This window comes from Globicephala melas, chromosome 4, assembly GCF_963455315.2.
Source record: "Globicephala melas chromosome 4, mGloMel1.2, whole genome shotgun sequence".
Taxonomy (NCBI): Eukaryota; Metazoa; Chordata; class Mammalia; order Artiodactyla; family Delphinidae; genus Globicephala; species Globicephala melas.
This window is the reverse complement of record NC_083317.1, coordinates 59,794,348-59,822,305: the sequence shown is the minus strand read 5'-3', so window position 1 is coordinate 59,822,305 and position 27,958 is coordinate 59,794,348. Positions and strand designations below refer to the sequence as shown.

Below are 27,958 nucleotides of genomic sequence, written 5' to 3'. Positions count from 1 at the left end.
ATCCCACATGCCACAGAGCGGCTGGGCCCGTGGGCCATGGCCGCTGAGCCTGCGTGTCCGGAGCCTGTGCTCCGCAACGGGAGAGGCCACAACAGTGAGAGGTCCGCGTACCGCAAAAAAAAAAAAAAAATCACTGCTCTCAGGGGGGCTAAATATTGTCTCTTTAAAATAAATAACCTTTTTTCTTATGAAAAGTACAGTTTTGATACTTACGCTCCTACAATGCTGACACTCCCTTCTCTCTCAGGATTTCCAAGACATTTCACTCTGCCAGCTCGCTCATAGAATGAGGCCAGACGGGCACCGAGATATGCAGGATATCCACTATCTGAAAAATGAAAAGAAATTTTAAGGAGAGGTTATAAACCAATCCCCAAATCCTAACCGTCTTGCTTATGTAATAAGCAATACAAAGACTTACCTGCAGGCATTTCAGCTAAGCGACCAGAGATTTCTCTAAGAGCCTCAGCCCATCTGGAGGTAGAGTCAGCCATCATACTGACGTGATAGCCCATGTCACGGAAATATTCTGACAGTGTAATTCCTAAATTGGGAAGAATATTACAAGTTATAATCCTATAATGTATAATCCTGACTTTTTCACCCTTAAGAAAAATTTAAAGCAATAAGTTCCTAAGACTGCTAGCTGTTCACCATAATCTGTGCTGCTTCTTTTGGGCACACAGCTGAATTATATTGTCTAGCCTCCTCTGCATTTAGATGTGGCAAGTAACTGACCCCTATCTAATGGAATGTAAGAGTCATGTGTTCCACCACCAGGCAAGCCACACATCCTTCCATGCTACTTCTTCCTTCTGGCTTACTGAGAGGGCGAGAACTCCCAGGACCCATGGAAGATATGTGTCGAAATGAAAGAGCTCTTTTCAGCCTGCGTCCCAGCCCAAAAATGACAGAATAATGAAGATTGCCTGGATCATCTGAAATAAATGTCTATTATATTGAGCAATTATATGTTTGGGTTTATCATAGCCTAGTATACATTTTTAAAAGTAGGAAAAGACTTGCCTCCCATTCATTGTTGAGATAATTAGACATAGGCATCAAAAAATCCTCAACTAATTAGCTTGTTTGATTATTTTTCAAAAGTAACAAATGTTATTAACGTGAGTAATAATCTTAATTATCCAGATCATTCTGCTATGCAGATTGGGTCCTCTCCTGTAAAATCACATACAGTAAACCACTTAGAAGAAGCTAATACACAGAAAGAAGTCCTGGGTTCTACTTCCTATTCTGTCATTAATCTTAGCAAAGTAACTTCATTTCCCAGTGTGGTTTCCTAATCTGTGAAAATGGAATAGCTCTCACCCTATCTATCTACACATATCAGATGAAAAGATTTCTATAAATGCCCTCTGCAAAGTACAACGTACTATACAACTCTAAGATATTAGAAATGTACATTTGTTGCTACATCATAAGCAACAGTAGATTCCAGCAAATCTACTGCCCTAATTCCCTTATTTTACCAGTAAAGAAACAGATGCTTATATAAGTAAAACAAAATAGTTGCTGGAAAACTCAGAACTTTACTATTTATCACATCCTTCAGAATAAAAAATACTGACTTAGGCTTCCAAAATATGATCCAAGGAACAAAGTCTTTAAGAAATCCACTTATCATTATTAAGGCTTAAAAAACACAGTAATTATCACATATTTCAATCTGATGGTAGAATCAGATCCTCTCTTATACAAATACGCTATGTCTCTGTGATAACATTCACTAATGCCTGTGTGTATATATTTATTAAAAAGACTTGATAGAAGAGACAGATACACATGACTAAACCTCAAAGAAGTCTCATAGACCACTTTCATAGACCTAAAGATATCAGTGCCTACAAGAAAAAAAAAAAAAACTCTCAGACAAAATCAAAAGATAAGCAAACTAGGACAATATCTGCAACTCATAACAGATGAAAGACTGATTTCAAAGAACTTTACCAATCCATATGATAAACAACTACTACCAATACAAAAATGGACAGAAGGCAGTTTTCAAATGGTGAATACACACAGAAAAGATGCTAGCTCACTGTAAGAAATACAGACCGAATAGGCATCTAATAAAGCAGGGACGGTAAAATGCTAATTATCAGATCTAGGTGTGGGGTACATGGGTATTCACTGTAATATTCTTTCAACTTTTCTGTATGATAATGATCATAAGAAAGTGTTGAAGAAATTAGCATTGGTGAGTATGTGAAGAAGCAGAATTCTTGTCCACTGTTATTCCTTTTCAAGAGCTATTAGAAACTAAAATCTATATTAACAGTTGTATTCTTAGCAATTTTACTTCTAAGAACTTACCTGACAAAAATACAAAGAAACGTGCATAAAACATACAAAGCCACAGTGTAAAAAACATGCTTAAGAATGTTTTATGGTGTGAAGTTTGTGGGAGCAAAAAAATTATCAATAATCCAAATGCCCCCTAAAAGGATGCTGGTTAAATAAATTACGATATATCCATACAAAGGGATACTGTGCAGCCATTTAAAAGAAGTAGGTAGACTTCTTGTCCTAAAATAGTAGATGAGTATGTCACTTTCTCCTTCTCATAAGAGTAACCACCAAACAAGGAGAACAAGAAATACAGAAACACAAACTCCATAGTCAAAAACTAGGGGCCATGTTTAGCTTCACAACAAAATAATGAGGAAAGCCAACTAAATGAGATAAAAAACAAACAAGGGGGTGGAAACACACCAAGAATTCACCTGAGGTTGCACATCTCAGATTAAGCTTTTGTAAACCAGAAGGTACATCCTGAGGGGCAAAACCAAGAATCCGTTGTCTGGAACACAGTAAAAGGGGTACAGGGCTAGTGGCAGGGGTTCCTTGGACCTAGTTTGGCATCAAGGAGAAGTAGAGAGATGGGGACCCAAAAAAAAGGAAGGCACTCCTTTTCAGTAAGTAAAAAGTGAATAAGGCAGGGTAGAAGAGAAAGAATTCATTGTAAGCGGCCTTGTAGCTGCGGATTTTTGCTGGCAGGAAAGAAAAAGTAAAATAACTTACACAACTCTATGCTATAACAAACTTCACAGATTACCAGGAAGAATTCCTGCTACCCTGGACCATAGTAACAACCATTCCCTCCCATCTCCTGCAAAGATGAGTAATAGTAATAATAAACCTCAGCACAGGAACAAAAATAAAAGAAAAAAAGAGACAGAAGAGCAGAGTACAACAATGAACCTGCCAAGAAACAAATGAAAACTGTGACCACAATTAATTAATAAAAGAAAATCTTAATATTGCATCCTACCACAAAATAAAAATCTCAAGGAGTATACAGTAAGATCACAAAAGATGTTTCATGAGCCAGCAGAACTCAGCAAAGAGCTAGAAGAACATAAAGGCTTCACTGGAAGCAATACAAAGAATACACGTTGATTACCCTGTTAAAAAATGGATAAAAGGCTAAATAAAAAGAATTAGAGAGGAAATGATGCATATGGAAACAGCTAAAGGAGACGCTATATGTTTAGCTTCAAGAAGATAACCATAATGGAAGAGAAAAAGTTTCAGAAACTATTCTCAAAAATTTTCCAAAATAAAAGACATATTCATAGATTGAAAAGGTATACTATGTCTCAGGAAAAAATTATCAGAACTATCAATACTGGGATATATCCTAATAAAGTTATAAGACTTCAAGGTTAGGACTTCCCTGGTGGCGCCGAGGTTAAGAATCCGCCTGCCAATGCAGGGGACACTGCTTTGAGCCCTGGTCCGGGAAGATCCCACATGCCGCGGAGCAACTAAGCACGTGTGCCAGAACTACTGAACCTGAGCTCTAGAGCCCGCGAGCCACAACTACTGAACCCGTGTGCCACAAGTACTGAAGCCTGCGCACCTAGAGTCCGAGCTCCGAAACAAGAGAAGACACTGCAATGAGAAGCCCGTGCAACGCAATGAAGAGTAGCCCCCACTTGTGGCAACTAGAGAAAGCCTGTGCGCAGCAACGAAGACCCAACAATGAAGGTCTGACGCAGCCAAAAAATAAGTAAAAAAAAAAAAAAGACTTCAAAGTTAAAGAGACATTCCTTTGGGTAAAAAGAAAAATCACCTATAAAAGGAAAAAAAGTAGGCCAGCGTCAGATCTCTCCCCAGCACTTAATGCTGAAATAAGAGTTCTCTAGGCAAGAAATACTGATCAAAAAATTTTATACTCTGCCAAACTGTTAAAATTTAAAGGCAGCTGAAAAAACCCAGACTTACAAAGAAACAAGAATTCAAATTTTGTCCAACCATGAAACAAATGGAAAAACTGTAGTCAAGGGACTGCCAGTGGGCATGACTCCATTTCACTAGGTCTAAGGCTAATACAAATACTGGATTTATGGTTATAGAACAGAATACGAACATTATAAATCCTGAAAATGTAGAAATCAAAGCACCAAAAGCTGGATGGAAGTGGGAGCAAAGATGGAAGATAATACATAAACATACTGATATTCAAAGTATTACAGTTCAAAGCTGATAATTCAAGTTATAGAGATACAGATATATTCAGAGATAGAGCAATGGTAAAACAGGTAATGAAAAAAGGAAAACCAGTAGTAGAAGATACATCATTTTAAAGTCATCAAAAAGATTGTGGCAGCTCTATTAATGTCTTAAATTGACATATTCTCAAGATATAATAATATGTGAAATATTAAAAAAAATATTCTAGGAACATGGTTGTGTGTATGTACTTTAGAATGAAAGAAAAGTTCTTTGGCAAAGAAAAAGTTTGGTGCTAGATTTAAACTTAAGAACAGATATGTTAATCGCTTTTATTCCAATTCATATACTCACCAGTATAAATAGAGGCTTCTCTAGCAGCAACAGGCATATTAGAGGTATTGGCTACCAACGCTGTCCTCTTCATAATTGACTCTACCTTACCATCAACCTCCATCGTGAGCTAGAGGCAAACAATCTATTAGTGATCCCTAGAACATTTCAGTCCCCTTTTCACAACTTGTTTATATTTAATCTCTCTTATAATCTGTATTCCCAAAGCCATATTCCCATCACTCCAACCTCTTCCCTCTATCCCACTGTGTGGTAAAGAAAACAGCCAGTATTTCCATTTCATAAATGAAGCCCATTATTTTATGGAAAAAGGAATATTACTACAGTAACCTAGTAGATCATATAAAGGCTATGTAAAGTTCACACCTATAAATATTTTGCCTATTGTATCTTTCTCCCAATAACTGAAAACCACCAGACCACAAAAAGGAACTTTCAAGTGTTTCACTGAAAAATTCAAATTCGTCTCCTTGAGTATACAAACTGAATCACAGATATAATTAGAAAAATTCCTTAAAAGATCCTTGACAAATGAGAGCATTGCTCCAGATTCAACACAAAGCTTTATTAATTGCTAATTAAAGTTGATTAGTGGTATTTTCTCTAGATTAGTATTGGAAGCATTATAAATACAGACCTCTGGGAAGTCCCGGAGGACTTCAGACATCTCATTTCCTCTCTCACCACATCCTACGTAGATGATCACATCACTGTTGGAATACTTGGATAGAGACTGCGATATCACCGTCTTTCCACAGCCAAAAGCCCCAGGGATTGCAGTAGTTCCTCCCTGTACACATCTATACAAATAAAACAAGCATGGATTACTTTACTCGCTAATACATACCAATAAATAAAGTAGGTAAGTGACACAGAAATACAAGTTAAAGAACGAAAGCACTTTATAATACTGTCATCTGTATCTATATATGTACTTACAAAGATAGATATACAGATAGATATATAACAATTGCTCCCCTAGTTTCCACCTATAGTAGTATATGTTGTTTATTATAAATTAATCATTTCTATCATCTTTAATAGCAAAAAGTGAAAGTATATTCCATAAGGTAACTGAGGAAGAGGAATATGAAAATAAATAAAATAGTACTAATGATATTCTGAATGCTTAAATCAATTAGTTTATGAAAGGACAATGTAAGAATTAAAGCTGAAAGAAAAATATAAACACTTTGAAAGTTGTCTTCTGAGGTAAAAAATAAGATCTAAGAAATTCCTATCTTGTTACAGAGGTTAATAAATGAAGACTTTTGTTAAGGTGTTAAGTCAACCCCCTTTTACCCCTTCAATAACGATTTATGAGGTACTTCCAAGGTACTACAAACTATGCTTGGAGATGCTGGAGAGACAACAGCAGAGAAAATAGCTATGTTTCTGTATTCAAAGAGCTCACATTCCAGTGGAGTCAACTAGAGAGTCAGCTTGTGATTACAGCACCATTTAGCAACCACTTTCAAACTTTCCCTAAAAAGTGTCAGTGGAGAGTGAAATACCGTTAAGGGCAGAAGGAAGTTAAGAGCAGAGGGAAGTGAATGTCACAGGTGTGTTTGTGTGTGCGGGTGAATGTGTGTGTCAGGCAGGAGTGTCTGGGCAGGAGAAATGAGACATAATGCTAAGGGAAATTCCTTGGTAATAGTGTGTTTTATCATAAAATTCACACAAACACTGCATCGTTAATAATAATAACAGACTTTTCTCATATGAAACTAATACGCATTAAAATGTTTTCTCCTTCAAACCTTTCAGTGACTCTGATACACTAAGAAGGCATGTCCATTCAGCCTATGGCTTTGTATACGTCTTTCAAATCACCTTTAAGCCAGGGTGGGGAGGCAAGGCTGGGTGTGCCCCACTTTAGAAGTTCAACAATCCAATGTGAAAAGTGCTATCATAGAGACCATCCAAGGTTTGTGGGAGTACACAGGAAGGAGTACAAAGTCTGACACTGGATGGGAGTGGGATTAGGAAATTCTTTCCGAAAGAAGCTAAGACCTGAAAGAAAATAGAAATTAGCCAGATACAGGGAAATAACATTCCACATAGAGGGAACAGAATGCCCAAAGGTCCAGGGGCAAGAGGAAGCATTGCTTGAAGAATTAAAAGTCCTTCGTTAAGTCTGGAAGATGGTGTATAAGGAAGCAGTTGGGCAGGCAAGTGGCTGAGACAATACTGGAAGGTAAGCAACAGCCAGATCATGGGTGGCTTTGTAAGGAGTTAAGGAGTGTGTGTTTGTCTTGAGAGCAATAAAGAGCTCTGAAGGGTTTCAAGCAATATTGTGCAGGATCACATATGCGTTTTAGTTGGATCACTATGTAATATGGACAACCACTTGGAAAGAAGGCAAAACTGAAGATGGGAAGTCTGATTAAATGAGTTTATTACAGGAATTAGGGTAAGATCCTTAATTATAGTCATGGAGTAGAGATGACAGATGCAGATAAAAAATATTTAGGGAATAGAATAACAGCATTAGTTCACTAATTAGATGTGGGAGGGTAAAAATGATACTTGAGAGAAGTCATAGATTTTAGATTAGGCATTCACTGGATGTATGATAATGACATTGGTTGAGAGAGGCAGCAAAGTTTCAAGGAAAGGAGTGGTGATTAAGATGATGATTTTAGTTTTAAACATACTGACTTTGAGGCACCTATAAGATATTCAAAAGGAGAGGTATAATCAGAAGTGGATGTATGAGTCTGGAACTCAGAAGAGATCTGGGATGGAGATACAGGTTTAGAAATCATCATATATAGATGAACATTTAAGTCTCGAGAGAGAATGAAGTCATCCACAGAGGGTAAGACGTATAATGAGGAAAGAAAAGGGAAAACCTCTAAGAAATATCAAAATTAAGGGAGAAGGAACCTGCAACGGAGAATAAGCAATAGCTTCTTGTAGACAGAAGCTAACTGGAAAAGCAAAGAAAGGGTGTTTCAAAGAGGAAGGAGTAGAAAGCAATATCCAATATCCAAAGTTGTAGGAATTAGGAAAACACTAAAACGTACTTATTGAATTGGGAGTGACTGATGATGTTAGTGAGAGTAGTTTCGGTTGAGGGGTGGCACCACGGGCAGATCAGTACAGTGAATTAGAGTGGGAAAAGTGGAGACAACTAATTTACTTTTTTTAAGAGGTTTGGCTGTGAAGATAGGGAGAAACGTAGTGGAAGGTAGAAAGGGGAAAAGGGTCGAAGGTAGATTTCTTCTCATTAGATGGGAGATAAAGAGAATATCACTTAATGGGAGGTCTTTGAGGAAACATGAGGTGGGATAAACTCCAGAAAAAGGAGAGAAGTAAGGGATGGATGGGAATGTATGTTAACTGATGGAGTTCCAAATCTGATGGCCTGTCATTTCTCTGTGAAGGATCTAGAATGATCATTTGTTGAGAATGAAGGAGAAAGAAGACTGGAGTTGAAGCTCTGAGGTAAGTGGAGAGGTTTGAAATAGTCACTGAGGAGAGCAGGAGAATGATAATTAAGGAAACGCTGAACGACTGTGCCACAGTGGTGAGATACCAACTTGGCCTTATTTATTTTTCTCAGCAGCTTGTGTGTAGATTTGGGAGAAGGAGATAGCAGGACTGATTCACAGTTGATATTTCGCCAGGTGGGCGTGGCAGAAGACAAAGGAACCAAGAAAATTTAATATACTGACAGATGTTAGTAAAAGTGATAGACTATTAAACTTAAACTGGATAGTGAAGGATATGGAAACAGGAGGTACTGACTAAATAAGAAGAGTCAAAGTACTGAAGATCTTATGAGAGAGGAATAGTGAGAACAACTCATAGAGTAGGTTTAAAGGTAAGAGGCTGAAGAGTAAGTGAGACATACATGGGTTGGTGATCAGAAGTTGAAAGAATTACTACATCACTGCTTCAGTCCTTTCTGTGAATTAAATGATGAAGTTATCTGTTAAAAATGCCTAAGATTTAAAGAGAAAGGAGGTTTTTAAGCAGGTGATGAAGAAAATGGCAAAGAGCAGACTACACAGTAAGAAAGATTGCTGGGTAGCATAGAGAACCCAGTTGATGTTAGAAATCATCAATTTATAGTGACACCAATCTACTAATTCTAGGATAACTTAAGAAAAATAGTTATATTATTTTGGCACAGATTTCCTTCTGGAAATTTCATTTTTTCAGAAAGTTTTAGAAATAATGCTTTCCTTTTGCAACTGTGAAAAAATAAATTTTCTTCAACAGTTTGATTCTCTAAATAAGCACTGTTAAAATATATTTCTCTAGATAAAATGTATTATAGGATTAGCACATAAAATCTTTATCTATAAAGAAGTGAAACAATAAGCACATATAATAACTCTGAGGGAAAACCACGGGACACAAATCAAACTTACGGAAAAAGGGCATCAAGGACTCTCTGGCCAGTCAACAGAGGATGATTAGCTGGCAACTTCTCAGTGACAGGCCGAACCTGACGTACAGGCCATACTTGGACCATGCTGAACTTCTCCTTTATACCTTCAAATTCAAGCTCCAACACAACATCCTACAAAAATACAGCAGGACTTTAAGTACACTATAAACATTTCTTCCTCTAAAATCAAAGTAACGCCAGATTTCTCTTGGGGGGTTAGGGAGGTGGTATGTGAAAGTGGGGAGGGAGATTTATACTTTTTTATTGTAAATCTTTACATACTGTTCTAATTTTTTTTAAACCAGGTGCATTGTTACTATTTTAATGATTTTTTAAAAAAGCTTAGAAGTTTTGGAGAAAGGAGTATCTCAAGTAATAGAGGGATAGTTAAATAAATTACATGAATATGCATAGGAAAAATTCTTGAAGGGTACAGAAGATACTCCTGGGACTGAGGGAGGGAAGAAATGAAAGCTTTCATAATTTATTTTCCATTCTTTATTTTGCTTACTTTATTATAATGCTCTGACACTGCTTTAATGAAAAATACTAATCTATTAAGAACCCTAACATATTTAATAAAGTTAAATATTTTAAATTATTTACAAAAGCAAAAAGATAATGAGTAATACTCTAACATTTGTGAACACTGAGATGGTTTTAACTGTTCACAAACAATCTCAAAGTCCATAGACCTATAGAAATCTGTAATCTTGTTGATGCATGAATCTGAACTGTCTACTTCAGGGTTTTCTTTCAAGTATAGGTGAGTCTCTAAGCTAGTGAGTAAGGTTAGCTGACTGCCCAGAATCCCGATTTAATTCTTTTGCTCTGTATATGTTGTAGAGCACAGACTGATTCTTGTGAAATGATTAGAAAATTATTAGCTTTTATCATATTTTATTGGGAAAAAATTATATGCTATAATGATCTTCTCAATAAAGCTATCTTCATACCCACAAAGATTATCATGCATCTACTGTATTTGGTGTGATGTGACTATCAATAACATTAAAGGACTAAGTTTTAAGTGGCTCACCCAGAGTAAGAACTTATATAATCCATTCTACAATTCATTATGTGAATAGAGACTGACAAAAAGATCAGTCTATTCTATGCCTAAAGAATCAGAGGTTTAAATAATGTAGCATAAGTTAAGAAGGTAGGAAAATACTATACTAGCTATTTCTCTTCAAAAAGAAATAATATATTTTGCTTTTTGTATTCCCAAGCTCAAGTTTTAAAGAAAAAAATCTTAAATAAAAAAATAATTATGGGAGTAACTTAAAACATACACATTAAATATGAATTCTGTAACTATTCAGAGTACTAAAACGGGGCAACTGTCACATATAAGGGGGGCCACTCTTGTGAGATAAAGTTTATATGATACTTACAGAGGTATCATAGTTTCCAGGTGGAGCAATGTAAGTGACAGTTCCTCTGTTTCGTGGGGGCAACATGATTTTGTGTTTGATGAGTGAGTTCTCGTTGACAATTCCATAAATATCTCCACCAGTGATGTGACTACCAACCTAGAGAACAAATGCGCTTGTTTAATGTTCAAATAAATATCAAACCATTTAATGTTTAATAAACGTCAAGCAGACTCACCCTTGCTATTATTTAAATCATTTGCTTCACTTATCAATAGAACACATTTGTTCTATAATCCTTCTAGTGGAGCTAAAAAAAAGATGTAAACTATGCTTCTGTGGTCTATTTTTATTTTGACTAAGAGTACAAAATAGTTCAGTAAACACTCTTTTCACATTCTTTCACCAATTTTAGAAATTTAGGTTACAAAGACATACCCGTAGGTTTTTGCAAGGTGTGAAATCCCATTTGACATCTCTGCTAAGAGCAGACACATTTACTCCTCTGGGAATGTAAATACTTTGAGTCTGACTGCTGATATCCGACAAAGGTCTTTGAATACCATCAAAGATGGCTCCCATAATGCCAGGACCAAGCTCTACTGAGAGGGGTTTACCAGTGCGGAGTACAGGATCTCCAACAGACACACCAGCTGGAAATGGCAGTTGAGAAAAACTCACTATGAAAGATTAGAGATACTATAAAAAGGAAATACCACAGTTTAACAGGAAATGATATATAAGGCGCTAAACCTGCGATTCTCAAACTTTTAGTCCACAGCATCCTTAGTGTTTCGGTAACTTTTTCATAGTGACCTACAACAAAAGATATATATATATATATATATATATATATATATATATATATATATATATATATATATATATATATATATATATATAAAATTCCATCTATTAAATAATTATGTCCAAACATATTAATACATGTGTATGTCCTAACAACTAAGTGGTACTTTGAAAAATACACATAAATTGAAAGAAAAAAGAACATTTTAATTTCATTATAAAATAATCTCAATTCTTATAAATGGGATTTATGTGCCTGTTGGGTATTCTACAATTTCCAAACCTTGGAGTCAGATTGAATACTCATCCCACATCATTTTTGTATGACACTTGGTTTTTAGCTTAGCAACTGCCAAAACTCAGCTTCACAAAGATATGATATCATCAACAAGAATATAGTACAGTCAAATAATAAAAGTGTTTATTATCTCAAGCTACTAGTTCTCATGGTGTCTGACAAAATGTCTAATATCCCCGTGTTTACCGTAAAACCTTAAAATATCCTGGGGCACCCACATGAGTTTGCTGCAGCTGCCCAGAGTGCCCTGGGGCACAGTTTGGGAGCCACAGGCTTAAAAATAGAAGCAAAAGCCTCTCCATCATACTTTGTTTCAACTATACTGGTGAGGAGTATCAGTTCCCTAAAAAGGATATTAGGACCTGGACAAAAACTTAAACGCTTAAGACTAAGAAACAACCAAAAAAATCTTCAGACTTAACAATCATTAAGAGATTTATTAATAAATGTTGGTATATTCATAAGCTGGAATTCTATGTAGACGTAAAAAAGACTAGGCACTTCTACGAATTTTTCAAGAAAGATCTCCAAAATATATTTCCAATATTTGATTATGAAATATTTCAAACCTACAGCAAAGCTGAAAGAATTTTACAGTGATCTACCATAAACATTGTACTATATTTATCACATATTTATCCATCTTCCACCATACATATATTTTTAAGTGAAAAAAACAAGGTGCAGAACAGTGCATATAATATGCTATGCTATCTTTTGGGGAAAAAAGGAAATAAAAATAAAAGTATATATTTATATTGGTTCATATAACAAACTAGAAGGATACAAAATAAATGGAACTAACAAAATGGGCTGCATGAATGCATGTCTGTTTTGAAAACTGGCCAAATACAGGATAACAAAGGCAGAGCGGGTTCTCACTATACACATGGTCATTTGTTTATTTTAAATCTTCAAGCCATGTAGAAGACTAAATAAAAGATAAACCTAACAATAGAAAAAAATCCTTTTGATTAGTGATGATTTCATAGCTATGAAGACTCTTAATTTTATTAAAAATTTCAAATTAAAAAATTTAATTTTATTAAAAATTTTCAGATTTTGTTTAGAATTAGCACTCCAATACCGACAGAGAGAACAGGTACCATAAGCATATATTGTAATATGGCAAAAAAGCTGTACCAAATAAAACTTAATTAAGTAGCCAAAGAAGTAATACTGATCTTGAGAATAAGAGCAATGAAATATTAAGAGCAATGAAAGGTCAGGAGATAATACTAATTTCTTAAAATAAGAGCACTAATTCTTAGTACCTTTCTTCAATAAACTCCTATATATCGGGTTTCTTCAAAACACCAATATTCCACGTTTCTGATACCATTGGTGCTGCTTATACCTTTGCCATAAATCTTTCAAATCTGATTTATAGAAAATGGCTAGAAATTGAACCAAAAAGGATACAGGTTTCTTCATACACCTGGATAGTGGCCATGTCACCCTCCAATCGGATAATCTCTCCAACCAACTCACTGTGGCCCACTCGCACCAGTTCATACATGGCTGCACCTGCCATGTCACAAGCTGTAACCACTGAAAAGAACAAATGAGTATTAAGATAATTAAAACATCCAATAAATACTATAATACACTTCTCTCATATATTCATAGGAAAAATAAAATACCTACTATGGAACACACTATCTCATAAAAAGACAGTTTTAAAAAATTATACTTGATTTAAAATACTGTGTTAGCCGCAGAAATACAAAGCATCCTAAGAGACTACTACAAGCAACTCTATGCCAATAAAATGGACAACCTGGAAGAAATGTTAGAAAAGTATAACCTTCCATGACTGAACCAGGAAGAAACAGAAAATATGAACAGACCAATCACAAGTAATGAAATCGAAACTGTGATTAAAAATCTTCCAACAAACAAAAGTCCAGGACAGATGGCTTCGCAGGTGAATGCTTCCAAACATTTAGAGAAGAGCTAACACCCATCCTTCTCAAACTCTTTCAAAAAAGTGCAGAGGAAAGAATACTCCCAAACTCATTCTATGAGGCCACCATCACCCCGATACCAAAACCAGACAAAGATACCATAAAAAAAGAAAATTACAGGCCAATATCACTGATGAATAGAGATGCAAAAATCCTCAACAAAATACTAGCAAACAGAATCCAACAACACATTAAAAGGATTACACCATGATCAAGTGGGATTTATCCCAGGGATGCAAGGATTCTTCAATATATGCAAATCAATCAAGGTGATACACCATAGTAACAAACTGAAGAATAAAAATCATATGATCATCTCAATAGATGCAGAAAAAGCTTCTGACAAAATTCAACACCTATTCATGATAAAAACTCTCCAGAAAGTGGGCATAGAGGGAAGCTACCTCAACATAATAAAGGCCATATACGACAAACTGACAGGAAACATCATTCTCAATGGTGAAAAACTGAAAGCATTTCCTCTAAGATCAGGAACAAGACAAGGATATCCACTCTCACCACCATTATTCAACAGAGTTTTGGAATTCCTAGCCACGGCAATCAGAGAAGAAAAAGAAATAAAAGGAATACAAATCGGAAAAGAAGAAGTAAAACTGTCACTGTTTGCAGGTGACATGATACTATACATAGAGAATCCTAAAAATGCCACCAGAAAACTACTAGAGCTAATCAATGAATCTGGTAAAGTTGCAGGATACAAAATTAATGCACAGAAATCTCTTGCATTCCTATACACTAACAACGAAAGATCATAAAGAGAAATTAAGGAAACAATCCCATTCACCACTGCAACAAAAAGACTAAAATACCTAGGAATAAACCTACCTAAGGAGGCAAAAGACCTGTATGCAGAAAACTATAAAACACTGATGAAAGAAATCAAACATGACACAAACAGATGGAGAGATATACCATGTTCTTGGATTGGAAAAATCAATCGTGTGAAAATGTCTATACTACCCAAAGCAATCTACAGATTCAATGCAATCCCTATAAAATTACCAGTGGCATTTTTTACAGAACTAGAACAAAAAATCTTAAAATTGGTATGGAGATACAAAAGACCCTGAATAGCCAAAGCAGTCTTGAGGGAAAAAAACGGAGCTGGAGGAATAAGACTCCCTGACATCAGACTATACTACAAAGCTACAGTAATCAAGACAATATGGTACTGGCACAAAAACAGAAATATAGATCAATGGAACAGGATAGAAAGCCCAGAGATAAACCCATGCACCTATGGTCAACTAATCTATGACAAAGGAGGCAAGGATATACAATGGAGAAAAGACAGTCTCTTCAATAAGTGGTGCTGGGAAAACTGAAGAGCCACATGTAAAAGAATAAAATTAGAACACTCCCTAACACCATAGACAAAAATAAACTCAAAGTGGATTAAAGACCTAAATGTAAGACCAGACACTATAAAACTCTTGGAGGAAAACATAGGAAGACCATTCTTTGACATAAATCACAGCAAGATCTTTTTTGATCTACCTCCTAGAGTAATGGAAAGAAAAACAAAAATAAACAAATGGGACCTAGTGAAACTTAAAAGCTTTTGCAAGCAAAGGAAACCATAAACAAGATGAAAAGACCACGCTCAGAATGGGAGAAAATATTTGCAAACGAATCAATGGACAAAGGATTAATCTCCAAGATATATGAACAGCTTATGCAGCTCAATATTAAAAAAACAAACAACCCAATCAAAAAGTGGGCAGAAGACCTAAACAGACATTTCTCCAAAGAAGACATACAGATGGCCAAGAAGCACATGGAAAGCTGCTCAACATCACTATCAGAGAAATTCAAATGAAAACTACAATGAGGTATCACCTCACACCAGTTAGAATGGGGATCATCAGAAAATCTACAAACAACAAATGCCGGACAGGGTGTCGAGAAAAGGGAACCCTCTTGCACTGTTGGTGGGAATGTAAATTGATACAGCCACTATGCAGAACAGTATGGCAGTTCCTTAAAAAACTAAAAATAGAATTACCATGACCCTGCAATCCCACTACTGGGCAAATACCCAGAGAAAACCATAATTCAAAAAGACACATGCCCCCCAATGTTCATTGTAGCACTATTTACAATAGCCAGGTCATGGAAGCAACCTAAATGCCCATAGACAGATGAGTGGATAAAGAAGATATGGTACATATATACAATGGAATATTACTCAGCCATAAAAAGGAATAAAATTGGGTCATTTGTAGAGACGTGGATGGATCTAGAGGCTGTCATACAGAGTGAAGTAAGTCAGAAAGAGAAAAACAAATATCATATATTAATGTATTTATGTGGAACCTAGAAAAATGGTACAGATGAACCTGTTTGCAGGGCAGAAATAGAGACACAGATGTAGAAGACAAATGTATGGACACCAAGGGGCTAAAGTGGGGGGTGTGGGGTGGAGGTGGTGGTGGGATGAATTGGGAGATTGGGATTGACATGTATACACTGATGTGTATAAAATGGATGACTAATAAGAACCTGCTGTATAAAAAAATAAAATAACAAGCAAAAATTCAAAGTATATAAAAAAATAAAATACTGTGTTAGTTTCAGGTGTACAGCAAATGATTCAGTTATATACATTTTTTTTCAGATTACTTTCCATTTATAGATTATTACAATATATGGAATATAATTCCCTGTGCTATACAGTAAATCCTTGTTGCTTATCTATTTCATGCACAATAGTTTGTATCTGTTAATCCCATACTCCTAATTTGTCCTCTCCTGCTTCCCTCTTCCTTTTGGTAACCATAAATTTGTTTTCTATGTCTGTGAGTCTGTTTCATATACAGATTTATTTGTATTATTTTTTAGATTCCACATCTAAGTGATATCATACAATATTTGTCTTTGACTTACTTCACTAAGTATAATATTCTCTAGGTTCATCCATGTTGCTGCAAATGGCAATATTTCATTCTTTTTATGGCTGAGTAATATTCCATTGTATATATATACCATATCTTCTTAAGCCAATCATCTGTTGATGGGTACTTAGTTTGCTTCTATGTCTTGCCTACTGTAAATAGTGATGCTATGAACATTGGGGTAGATGCATCTTTCAAATTAAGAGTTTTCCTCTTTGCTGGACATATACCCAGAAGTAGGACTGCTGAATCATATGGTAGCTCTATTTTCAGTTTTTTAAGGAACATCCATATTGCTTTCCATAGTAGCTACACCAATTTACATTCCCACCAACAGTGTAGGAGGGTTCGCTTTTCTCCACATCCTCTTCAGCATTTATTATTTGCAGACTTTTTTGATGACAGCCATTCTGCTTCGAGAAGATACCTCACTGTTGTTTTGATCTTCATTTCTCTAATAATTAGTGATGTTGAACATCTTTTTATATGCCTGTTGGTCAGCTGTGTGCCTTCTTTGGTAAAATGTCTATTTAGGTCTTCTGCCCATTTTTTTTTTTTCTGCCCAGTTTTTGATTGAGTTGTTTGGTTTTTCGATATTGAGTTGCATGAGCTGTTTGTATATTTTGGACATTAACCCTTTGTCAGTCACATCATCTGCAAATATTTTCTTCCATTCCATATGTTGTCTTTTCGTTTTGTTGATCAAAAGACACATTTTTAGGGACTTCCCTGGTGGCGCAGTGTTTAAGAACCCGCCTGCCAATGCAGGGGACACAGGTTCGATCCCTGGTCTGGGAAGATCCCACATGCCATGGAGCAACTAAGCCCGTACGCCACAACTACTGAGCCTGCACTCTAGAGCCCACGTGCTGCAACTACTGAAGCCTGTGCACCTAGAGCCCGTGCTCTGCACCAGGAGAAGCCACTGCAATGAGAAGCCTGTGCACCACAACAAAGAGTAGCCCCCGCTCGCTGCAACTAGAGGAAGCCCTCACGCAGCAATGAAGACCCAACGCAGCCAAAAAAAAAAAAAAGAGACATTTTTAGCATATGACATAGTTGGGGTAAACAATAAAATTTGTTAGGCTAAAGATTACTTATTTACATAATATACATGAAAACTATATTCATTTTGAAGTTCTATATGACAAACTCTTACCTAGTAGCATTGAGGCAAGTTTTGATCAACCTAGGTTGCTATAATATATGGAATGATGGGTTTTGGAACAAGAGTAATAAAAAAAACCTTTAAAACTAAAATGAGAACAAGAGCTTTAGCTAGTTGCATGATAGAATGCCACACAATTATCAGTTTGCTGTGTTGTCACCATCGCTTTGAGAAATATTATATAAAACAACATCTTTACTTTCTAACACTTTATACCAGTGGTTCTTAAAACTCTTCTGGAACAAAGACTCTTGATAAACTAATGACAGATCTATCTAGAAAACCTCCCATTTGCATCAAAGATTTTTTTCATATCCCATAGGATGTTTATTTCATATCCCATAGGATGTTTATTTCATATCCCATAGGACGTTTATAATCAGTCACCACCACTGGGTGAAATCCTAATTAAAAATCCCTATTTCTTATAAATACTGAACTAGAATTTACACTTATTATTTTGGTTTATTTATTTGTTTGTTTGTTTATTTATGGCTGAGTTGGGTCTTCATTGCTGTGCGCGGGCTTTCTCTAGTTGCGGTGAGCAGGGGCTACTCTTCGTTGCGGTGCGCAGGTTTCTCGTTGCGGTGGCCTGTCTTTGTTGCAGAGCACAGGCTCTAGGGCATGCAGGCTTCAGTAGTCGCGGCACACGGGCTCAGCAGTTGTAGCTTGTGGGCTCTGGGGCGCAGGCTCAGTAGTTGTGGTGCACGGGCTTAGTTGCTTAGTTGCATGTGGGATCTTCCGGGACCAGGGATGGAACCTGTGTCCCCTGCATTGGCAGGCGCATTTTTAACCATTGCACCACCAGAGAAGTCCTGATCATGTTGTCTAGTAAGCAAAAACTACTTTTCTGGAATGAAGGGAATGTTGTACATTTTCAGATATGTAGAAATAAGTCTTTTTTTTTTAATTAAGGAATCCACTTCTATGACTGTCATGAAGCCCAGGCTGAGTTAACAGTGACAAGTTATGGAAGTAACAACATCCCACTCTGGACTTTCTGGTTATAACCACTGTCTTCTCTCTCTAACCTCAACCTCTCTACATCTACCTCTATCTATCTCTCTACCAGACTCATGAGGCCTCAATCCCTGCCCTCCTATTCCTGGTAGATGCCAAAGCCAGCTATGTAAGAGGCCTTTTCAGGAGAAGACGACTTCTGTCTTCCCAGAAGACAAAGCCTCTACTGTGCTTTATGAGGCGGATAGCAACCCCAAACCACAGATAGGTTGGGACCTGCGCAGGCCTCAATGGAATAAGTCTATTTTAATATTTAGCCTTCTGATACAATTAATTAGATCTATGAATTAGGTAATATTCGAGTGAAAACTATTAAGATGTTAATATTTATTTAACATTGAACAATGGAAATTTATTAATTTTTTAAATACTTACCTCTGAACCGATATATAAGAATAGTTAAGATGCACCAAAATACCAGAGATCACTAACGTTTGAAATCATATTTCATAAACAAAAGTATGCCATTTTTCTACTACCTCATTAAGTACTTAAAAATTATAAATAGGTTCCAAGAGCAGTTAACTACAAGTTTCAGAAAAATATTTTTACCTAAACTCTTTTGATAGTGTTCTTTTGCCTTTTCCCTAAGAGTTCTTGTGTATAGCCTGTCTTTCCTGAAGACCTTACGATCCTCAAGGGGAAAAATTGTTTCTCCGAATGGCAAAAGAGATTGAAAACAGTGAAATATATTATCTGCTAATAAGTTCAAGCTCAAACACCAATTTCTAAGTGGTAGAAGCTTCTTAGGGAGAAATAGGCACAGTGACTGACAGTGTTTTCTTTGCATTAACACCAAAAAGTGTCATCACCTCTTCTGTGATTAGAACAAGAAAAAGACTACAACATGACTTTGTAAAAAGATATAAGGAAAAATGAATTTCCATGGCACTAAAGATACAAATCAATGAGCAGCTTTACCTACGGAAACTATGAACCACATTTTGCAATAGAAGTGTGGAATAATAAAATGAATACTAGAACAAAATTTATTATTTAAAATGCAGTACCCCAAGTGTGGGCAGAACAAACATAAACTGCTTTCCATTCTCATTATCATGTCATAAGACTATTTTCCTATAGGTAGCTAGTTATGTGATATCTGAATAACCATTCAGAAAGATTTATACATGCAAAGAGCCAAGGTTGATATTTCTGAGAAATGCTTTAAAAGCAATTATTAAAATTCAAATCCAATTAACAGACATCTAGGTATCACATACTAAAACCTATAAACTTTATAGTTTTTTAACCTCACGCTTAACAAAAAAATTAAGACATATAACACCAACTATACATTTATATAATAAACAGGATATCACAAATTAGTACCTCAATAATTATCAAATTTAGATAATAAATGTTACAGTAGCCCTTATGATGGAGGTATTACCTCAGTCTTACAGCAGCTATGAAATCTTTTAAAGACAGAATTTATGTAGGTGAACAGAAACTTGTGTATTTCTGCCTAAAACATCTTGAAAAGACATTAATTGATGTTAGGAATTTTTACTATTGAGATTATTATGTATTACTTACCAGGTCCTGAGACCCCATGCACATAACCAAACGTGCTTTCTTTATCTTCATCACGTATTTTGGGTAGCTTGGAGAAATCCATCATGTTAACTTACCTATGGTAAAAAAAAAAAAAAAAAAAAAAAAAGAATTAAGTTATAATTACAAACTTTAAAGCAAAAGAACCAATATAGGTAGTGAACTTTGGTGTATTCTTGAGTTATTACCACTTCTTCAAAGTAAAATATAAAATTCTTAAGATTTGGTTAAAAGTACCTCATTCTTGGATAGTCTACAGTTATTAAAACTCAGAATTATATATCCGTATGCAAGACATTCAATAGAAAATACCCCATGGAATGTAACAGACTGTGAATTCTTTCCAACCTCTTATCTAGCCTGACAACATCTTGCCCTCCCATTATTTCTCTGACCTCCTCTCTAACTACTCTTCCCCTTAATCAGGCTGCATAAACACTGAACTCTTTGCCATTACTCAAAGCACATACACATTCTGCCTCAGGGTCTTTGTACATGTTGTTCCCCCTGTCTGGAGTACTCTTCTGCCAGATGTCAGCTTCTATATACCTCCTTCAGGTCTTTCCTCAAATGTCCCCTTCTCTGAGAGGCTTCTCTGCCTATCTGCCCATCTATTTAAAATACCTCCCCTCCTTCTCTGCTTTATATTTTATCATCTAACAAGTTATATCTTACATTTAAAAAATGTTTAAATGTAAAATCTACCTTTAAAATATTTCTGGGATCATTTTTCCCTTTTTTCTTTTTTTAGCAGAACACAGAATAGTGTAAGAAATTTAGTTCAACTTCTTTACTTTAGAGATGTGCAATCTGAAAAACCCAAACAATGAACTATTCAAGTCCAAATAGAAAACTGGTTACAGACCCCAAAGCAGAATGTTTCTATGTAACTGCTGGTCTAACTTATTACTGGCAATTTAATAAAGAAGATAAAATATATGTACATTTAAAAAGCTAAATAATGTCTCCAAACAACCATAAAGTAAAGGTCACAGATCAATATGTAATAAAGTATCAAATAATACACACTTATTTACTAAAAGTTCAACGATTAGAATGTTTGGGGAAAACATCTTGAAGGTCAGGTATAATTAGCATAGGAAAAGAAGGAGAGCAAAAGGCATTTCAGGTGGGGAAATAACGAGAACAAAAGAAGGGAAATAAAAATTTCAGGAACAGTTAACAGCCTGACTGGAATAAAAGGTTTATGTTATGGCAACAGTGAGAAATAAGGATAAGGGAGACTAATTTGTGGGTCTTGAAATGAATGCCTACTGGACTTTATCCTACAAACAATAGGAAATAACCGAAGATTGAGGGAGAACTGTTATGAGAATAATGATGTTTAACCAATCTAACGTTAAGTAGGGGAAGGGATGCAGGCATGAAGAGAAGTTGAAAAGCTCCGGAAATAGTTATGGGGTGAGTGTCAATATGTTACCAGAGTTGTCACCAGACCCTTGCTCAAAACCCACCAACCCCTCCTTGGAATAAGAACTAACATATATCTTTCATCACAGGGTCTGGACACAAAGAAAGGAAGCTATAGGAAGAGAAAAACAAAAACCGGACAGAACCAGCTGAAACCAAGATGGCGATGAATCTTAACTCCAAGAGACCCCGAGTCTCTACACTGATTTTACTACATTAGTGTACCAAATGACACACCTACTGGCAGCCGTGACTGGAAGTCACTGACCAAAAAAGGACAGAAAAGTGGTGGCATCCCATTTCCAGGAAAGCCTGCCTCTTTCCCAGAAAACGAATGCATATGCATCCCCATCATTAGTCTCACTCCTTCCCCCCATTGTCTTTATTCCTTAAAAGCAAATCCGTCTTGCCATTAAGGTGAGAGCTTGATTTGTGAACTAAGTTCCCACTTATCCATTCTCTGGCCATTGAATAAAGCTTCTGTTGCTTCAATTTCTGCTTTGGTTTCATTTTTTGGCTGCTGGAACCCGAATGGAAAAAAACCTTCTCTGTGGAGGCAGAGGGCCTCAGTGGGCTAGGGCCCGAGCAGGGGTCCATACAACTTAACTGGTAACAAATGGACTCAATTTATTAAATGTTTACTGAGCTCCTACCAAGGAAAAGGTACTGTGTTAAACTTAGGGAATAAAGACTATGAATAAAAGGAGATTTCACTGGTTTTAAACAACTGTACCATAAGACAAAATTACTTAAGTGTTCAAAATGACAATACATTGGGAGAAAAGAAGAAATTGATTCAGATGTGGGAGAAGTGTAAAGCAATGGGGATGAGTTAGGGGAACAGGTAAGAACTGGAAAGTAAGTTTCAAGGCTGAGTTGAGTCCAAATAGAAAGAATACAGAAAGAGAGGAAAATCAAACCCTGAGGTTTAGGTATTAATTCAGGCAGGGTACAGTGGTGTTTTTCAGTCTTTCTGGAGTCATTGAAGGATGGCTACAGAACCCTACACTCCTTGGAATACAATTTGTAATCCATTAACCAAGGTATCAAAGAATTCGGGAAGGGCGTGTAACAATAAAGTCATTAACAGTGGAATTCTGGTTTGATACACTTAGTGCCTTCAGAAGCAGGACGGTGTACAGGGATAACAGGGAAGAATTAAAGAGTGATTAAAGAAACAAGCAAGAGTAAAAACAATTAAAGATCAAAACCATATGGCGATTCACTTTGTTATACAGCAGAAGCTAACACAACATCGTAAAGCAATTATACTCCAATAAAGATGTTAAAAAACCCAAAAATCAACCACATGGCGATATGGGAGACCTTCCAAGTGAGAAGAATATGATCAAAGGGGCAAGAAAAGTACCAACACCTTAAAGATGGTATCAGTGATAAGGTAGAGACTATCATCACTTTGGTCATTTATTGATAAAGATGAAGTTAGTGTATAAGTCCTTAGAAATCATGGAAAAATAATAATAAATCTGATATTACAGTCACAAATGTCAATGTAAAGGAGACAAGGATTTTGGTGTCAGTAGGAAAACTGGAGGAAGGGCAGTTGAGGGAGGAAGTAAAGAAAAGGGGAAACTGGTTTATTAGGATTTTCCAGCCTCCTAAAGATGCAGAAGGGAACTGTTGAGTAAGTAGGAATGGGACTGCAAAAGATTAGAATATAAAAAGATGAAAGTTTTTCTAGAAACTACTTAGATAACAGGGGAAAAAACAAAGTTTAAAGATAAGCATTTATTTGGGAAATGGGTTGGGCAAAGTCTTCAAAGAAGTACTAAATAAGCAAAGGAGGTCAAATTTTAATCTCCAGAAAATCAAAGATTTTCAAAGTCAGAAGAGAACTTTATAATAATACAGTCTAACTTCTTCCCCAAATATGGGTATTTCCTATGATACATGATCATCTGCCTATTAAAGTGGAAATATCATGAAATATTGAGTCAGCAGGCTTAGGAAATATCCTGATTCTACCAGTGACACACTGCAGGAGATCTTGGACAAATCAAAATCTCTTAATATCTTCATTTGAAAAACACAAGTACCACCTACCCTGGGGCTATGATTAAATTACAGTTTGTCAAAATGTTCCCTGTGAGATGTAAAATGCTCACAAAAAATTCATCTGTAATACCTACCATCTAAAGAGGGCTTCAGTTTTGAAAAAGCCATTCTATTTTCAGAAATCGCCTCTTAGAGAGTTGTTTTGTATCCAGCCTAAATCTACTTCCCCAACCTCTACCCTCTGGCCGTTTCTTCCAACTACTGTAGCCACACACAGTATCTTCCCTCCTGGAGGAATTCTCTTTGGTGTCAACTGTCCCTCAAAGGATAGCCTTTTTCAGATCTTTCTCCCCTGAGGCTACCCTCTTCCGGAAGTATTTCACGATATCAATGTTTCTTTTAAAACAGAGCAAACAAAATTAAAAACTGTATTCTAAATGTCATATGAGTAAGTTCTGAAGAGTACCACTTTCATCTGTTCTGGCTGCTTTCTTTTTATTGAGAAACAGAGACCAAGGATTTGAGTCAGACAAATGAAGTCTGAAATTATAAATTGTGCCCTTGAGCAAATCAAATTCTTTCAACCTTTTGAGACTCATTTCATCTGTAAAATCTACTGGGATTGTTGTGAAGCACCTAACAGTAAGCCTAACAGAAAAGTATTACTGATGACTACTAACTTTATTCTGTTAGTACAAGCTAATATTGCCTATATTTCTAAAAAGAACCTAACATATTCTTATCTTCTTGTTATATGAACCAAATCTAGTCAAGTGGCTAGTTTTTTTCTTAGCTATTATGTGTATTTTACCATAACTTTATTTTCTAAAACTAAGTAGATTTTATTTTAAGCATCAGTGATATGCCAGGTGCTGTATCATAGACTGAAAATACAGTGGAGTAAGAATAGTTACAATAGGGTAACAAATGTGCTCTCATAGAGCAGTGCAGAGTGATTTAGAAGAGGCATCTAACCTTGACTTGGGCAGGACAAGAGTGACTTAGAGGAGGCTAAGCTGAAACTTGAAAGATGAGGAGGCATTAGAGTAGTAGAACTTTCTTACAGATGCTTTAAATCTCCTAGGGTTCATGAAGGTGTTCTAGAATGTTCATGAGGCAATAATAGTATCTGTTCTGATTTTTAAAAACAGGTGTTTACATATTTTCCCTTTTAAACAACAAGAGCCTCCAAATGTATGAGCAATAATTAGTGGAAATCAAATGAGTTTGTTCATGATTCAGCTGCCTTGTGAATTTATCACTCAGCTGGATAATCCTAGCCACCATAGGAAACTGATGATTCTACAGTTTTAAACTTTATTTTTAGGCATATATTGTTTAATTTATGCCAAAGGCAGCAGGTGTTAGGAACAGTGATATCAACCTATTAAGTGAACCAAGAGCCTAAGTGATAATTCTATAAATTCACTTAAATATGCTTTTCACCAGATCCAAAAATTTCCATTCATCTGATTAATATTCTTATAACAAATCAAGATGATTCTACTTTTTAAAAAGTCAGTGTTGGGCTTCCCTGGTGGTGCAGTGGTTGAGAGTCCGCCTGCCAATGCAGGGGATACGGGTTCGTGCCCCTGTCCGGGAAGATCCCACATGCCGTGGAGCAGCTGGGCCCGTGAGCCATGGCCGCTGAGCCTGCGCATCCGGAGCCTGTGCTCCGCAACGGGAGAGGCCACAGCAGTGAGAGGCCCACCTACCGCAAAAAAATAAATAAATAAATAAAAAATAAATAAAATAAAATTAAAAGTCAGTGTTTACAACAGCCAAGATATGGAAGCAACCTAAATGCCCATCAATAGATGAATAGGTAAAGAAGATGTGGTATACAAATATAATGGAATATTTCCCAGTTGTAAAAAACGAATGAAATCTTGCGATTTTCAACAACATGGACCTAGAGGGTATTATGCTTAGTGAAATAAGTCAGACAGAAAAGGACAAATACTGCATGAGTTCACTTAAATGTGTAATCTAAAAAACAAAACAGGACTTCCCTGGTGGCCCAGTGGTTAAGACTCCACACTTCCACTGCAAGGGGGCACAGGTTCCATCCCTGGTCAGGGAACTAAGATCCCGAACACTGCACTGCACAGCCAAAAGAAAAACAAAACAAATGAAGAAACATAACAAAACACAGAGTCATGGATACAGAGAACAAACAGGTGGTTGCCAGAGGGGAAAGAGGTGGGGGAAGGAAAGAAATGCGAGATGAAGAGGTACAAACTTCCAGTTGCAAAATGAATGAGTCACAGGCATGAATGTACACTGCGGGGAATACAGTCAGTAAGTATAAAACTGGAAGGAAAAAAAGTCAATGTTAAGAGGAGAAAAACATGATGATGGTCACAAGTAATTTAGCTTTTTGTACACCACTGTATGATATTCAGAGAAGTGGTTACAAATACATTCAAAAACCAACTCTTAACACATCTTTCATGATAAAATAAGAATATTATGAAAACACCAGTTTTTAAAGTATAAAATGTAGGAATTCCAGGCACTTTTGTCCATTTTTGATGCTTCAACATGTTAAATTTTAATCTCGGCTTCAACTCAGACCTTTATATTTGCTGTGCCCTGCCTAGAATGCCTTTTCCTCACTCTCATGAAATAGTCCCTCTCTTCCCATTGTCATCCTCGATGCTCTTACCCTGCTTTTCTTCATAGAACTTTTAACTACCTGAAAGAATATTTTTTCTTTTTAATTTACTTGTTTACTGTGGTTAGTATAAGCATCTGTATCACTCCCTAGAATACTTAGTTTCATGAGGGTATAGAAAACAGTGCCTGGGCAAAGAAAAAAGCACTCAGTGAATAGTTACTGAATAACTTCATACCCCCTAATACCATCTCCATTTTACAAATGTGGAAACTAAAGAATGGAGATGTAAGTAACTTTGCCCAAGATCACAAAACCAGCAAACAGTAAAGGTGGGATTATGAACCGAGGCAGTCTGACATCAAAGCCTATGCTCTTTAAGCACTGCACTCTGCCTCCTCAATTAACTAGGCTGATTTCTATTGTATACATCCAAACAATCTTATGTGGTACAGAGGACAATAGTCTCTACCTCAAGACTATATGTTTTATTTTATTAGACACAGAGCTGCAACATTCAGATTCCACTTCAAGGAAGTGGATAGCCAACAGCTGTCAGCCCTTCAGGGATGCAGAGAGCTGCCTTGCCCACATTCACACCCTTCACAGAGCAACTGCACCAGGTGACTGAGCAAAGTGGAGGTATAAAGAAAGGCCCAGCCCTATCAGCCCAATGCGGAGGTCACAAGCAATAAATGCTCACTCCAGATCATCCCACCTGGTCAGCTGAGGCTTTGTCGGGCTTGCATTGCATTTGCACTTCTTCCCCAGACCAACTCTGTTTCCGTCCCCTTCCTTTCACATGTGTTGATCCTTAAGAAAATCTTATACACCAGACTCCTTTTAGACATCTGATTCCAGAGAACCTAAAATACTTACAATGAACAAACTGAATAATTCCTTCCTGGATAACTGAAACTTAGACTCACACTTGAAGTACTACAATTTTTGGCCTGTTTTCTGTCTTAGTAATCTTGTAACTGGTTACTTTGGGAAAAGGAAAAAACAATACAAAAGTGGGTTTAGAAAGCACAGCCCAATAGGCAATTCTCCGGCTAAGGTTCCCATGCAACGAAAGCCTTAGTTTCTGAAAGGAACTTGCTCCTCCTCCTTCAACATAAACCTTAGATACAGCCCATCACCAGCAGTCGCAGGAAAAGAAGTCTAAAGTACTATTTTCTGATATTGGAAAATATGTTTTCCTGGTCCATAAGTTTCAGGCTCCAACCTCTTAACAGTTAAACACTGAGAAACTTCCAAGGATCAGTCCAAGGTACTAGGCTTTCTTGAACATTAAAATTTGCAATTCCCACAGCACTGACATAAGGATACACACACACACACACACACACACACACACACACACACACAGATAATATACTTCTAAAGCTTTTTCATCAAAGCACCCCAATTGCAGAAGAACAAGTAAGCACTAAAGTAATAAATACCTCCCCACCACTTTCCCAGCATCTTGACAGACAACAGGATGTTACAGCAGTCTACTGTAAGCAGCCAAGTTTCTTTGTCTGCTCTTGTATACCCTCTTAATCCAAA

At 36.4% G+C, this 27,958-nt stretch overlaps 1 protein-coding gene across 2 annotated transcripts in view; it reads right to left on the bottom strand.

Annotated features, from left to right (window-relative positions):
- Window positions 1-27,958, bottom strand: part of ATP6V1A (ATPase H+ transporting V1 subunit A) — a 55,664-nt gene that overhangs the window by 9,903 nt on the left and 17,803 nt on the right. Inside the window, exons 2-11 of one of the 2 annotated variants that reach the window (XM_060298073.2) lie at window positions 25,802-25,890; window positions 20,323-20,419; window positions 13,136-13,264; window positions 11,047-11,261; window positions 10,630-10,767; window positions 9,213-9,364; window positions 5,468-5,630; window positions 4,831-4,939; window positions 422-544; window positions 214-328 (exon numbers count right to left, since the gene is read on the bottom strand). In XM_060298073.2, the coding sequence (XP_060154056.1) occupies window positions 214-328; window positions 422-544; window positions 4,831-4,939; window positions 5,468-5,630; window positions 9,213-9,364; window positions 10,630-10,767; window positions 11,047-11,261; window positions 13,136-13,264; window positions 20,323-20,407 (1,229 nt within the window). In that variant the 5' untranslated portion in view covers window positions 20,408-20,419; window positions 25,802-25,890. The remainder of the gene's footprint in view (window positions 1-213; window positions 329-421; window positions 545-4,830; window positions 4,940-5,467; window positions 5,631-9,212; window positions 9,365-10,629; window positions 10,768-11,046; window positions 11,262-13,135; window positions 13,265-20,322; window positions 20,420-25,801; window positions 25,891-27,958) is intronic. The other variant, XM_030836810.3, reaches the window with a different exon arrangement.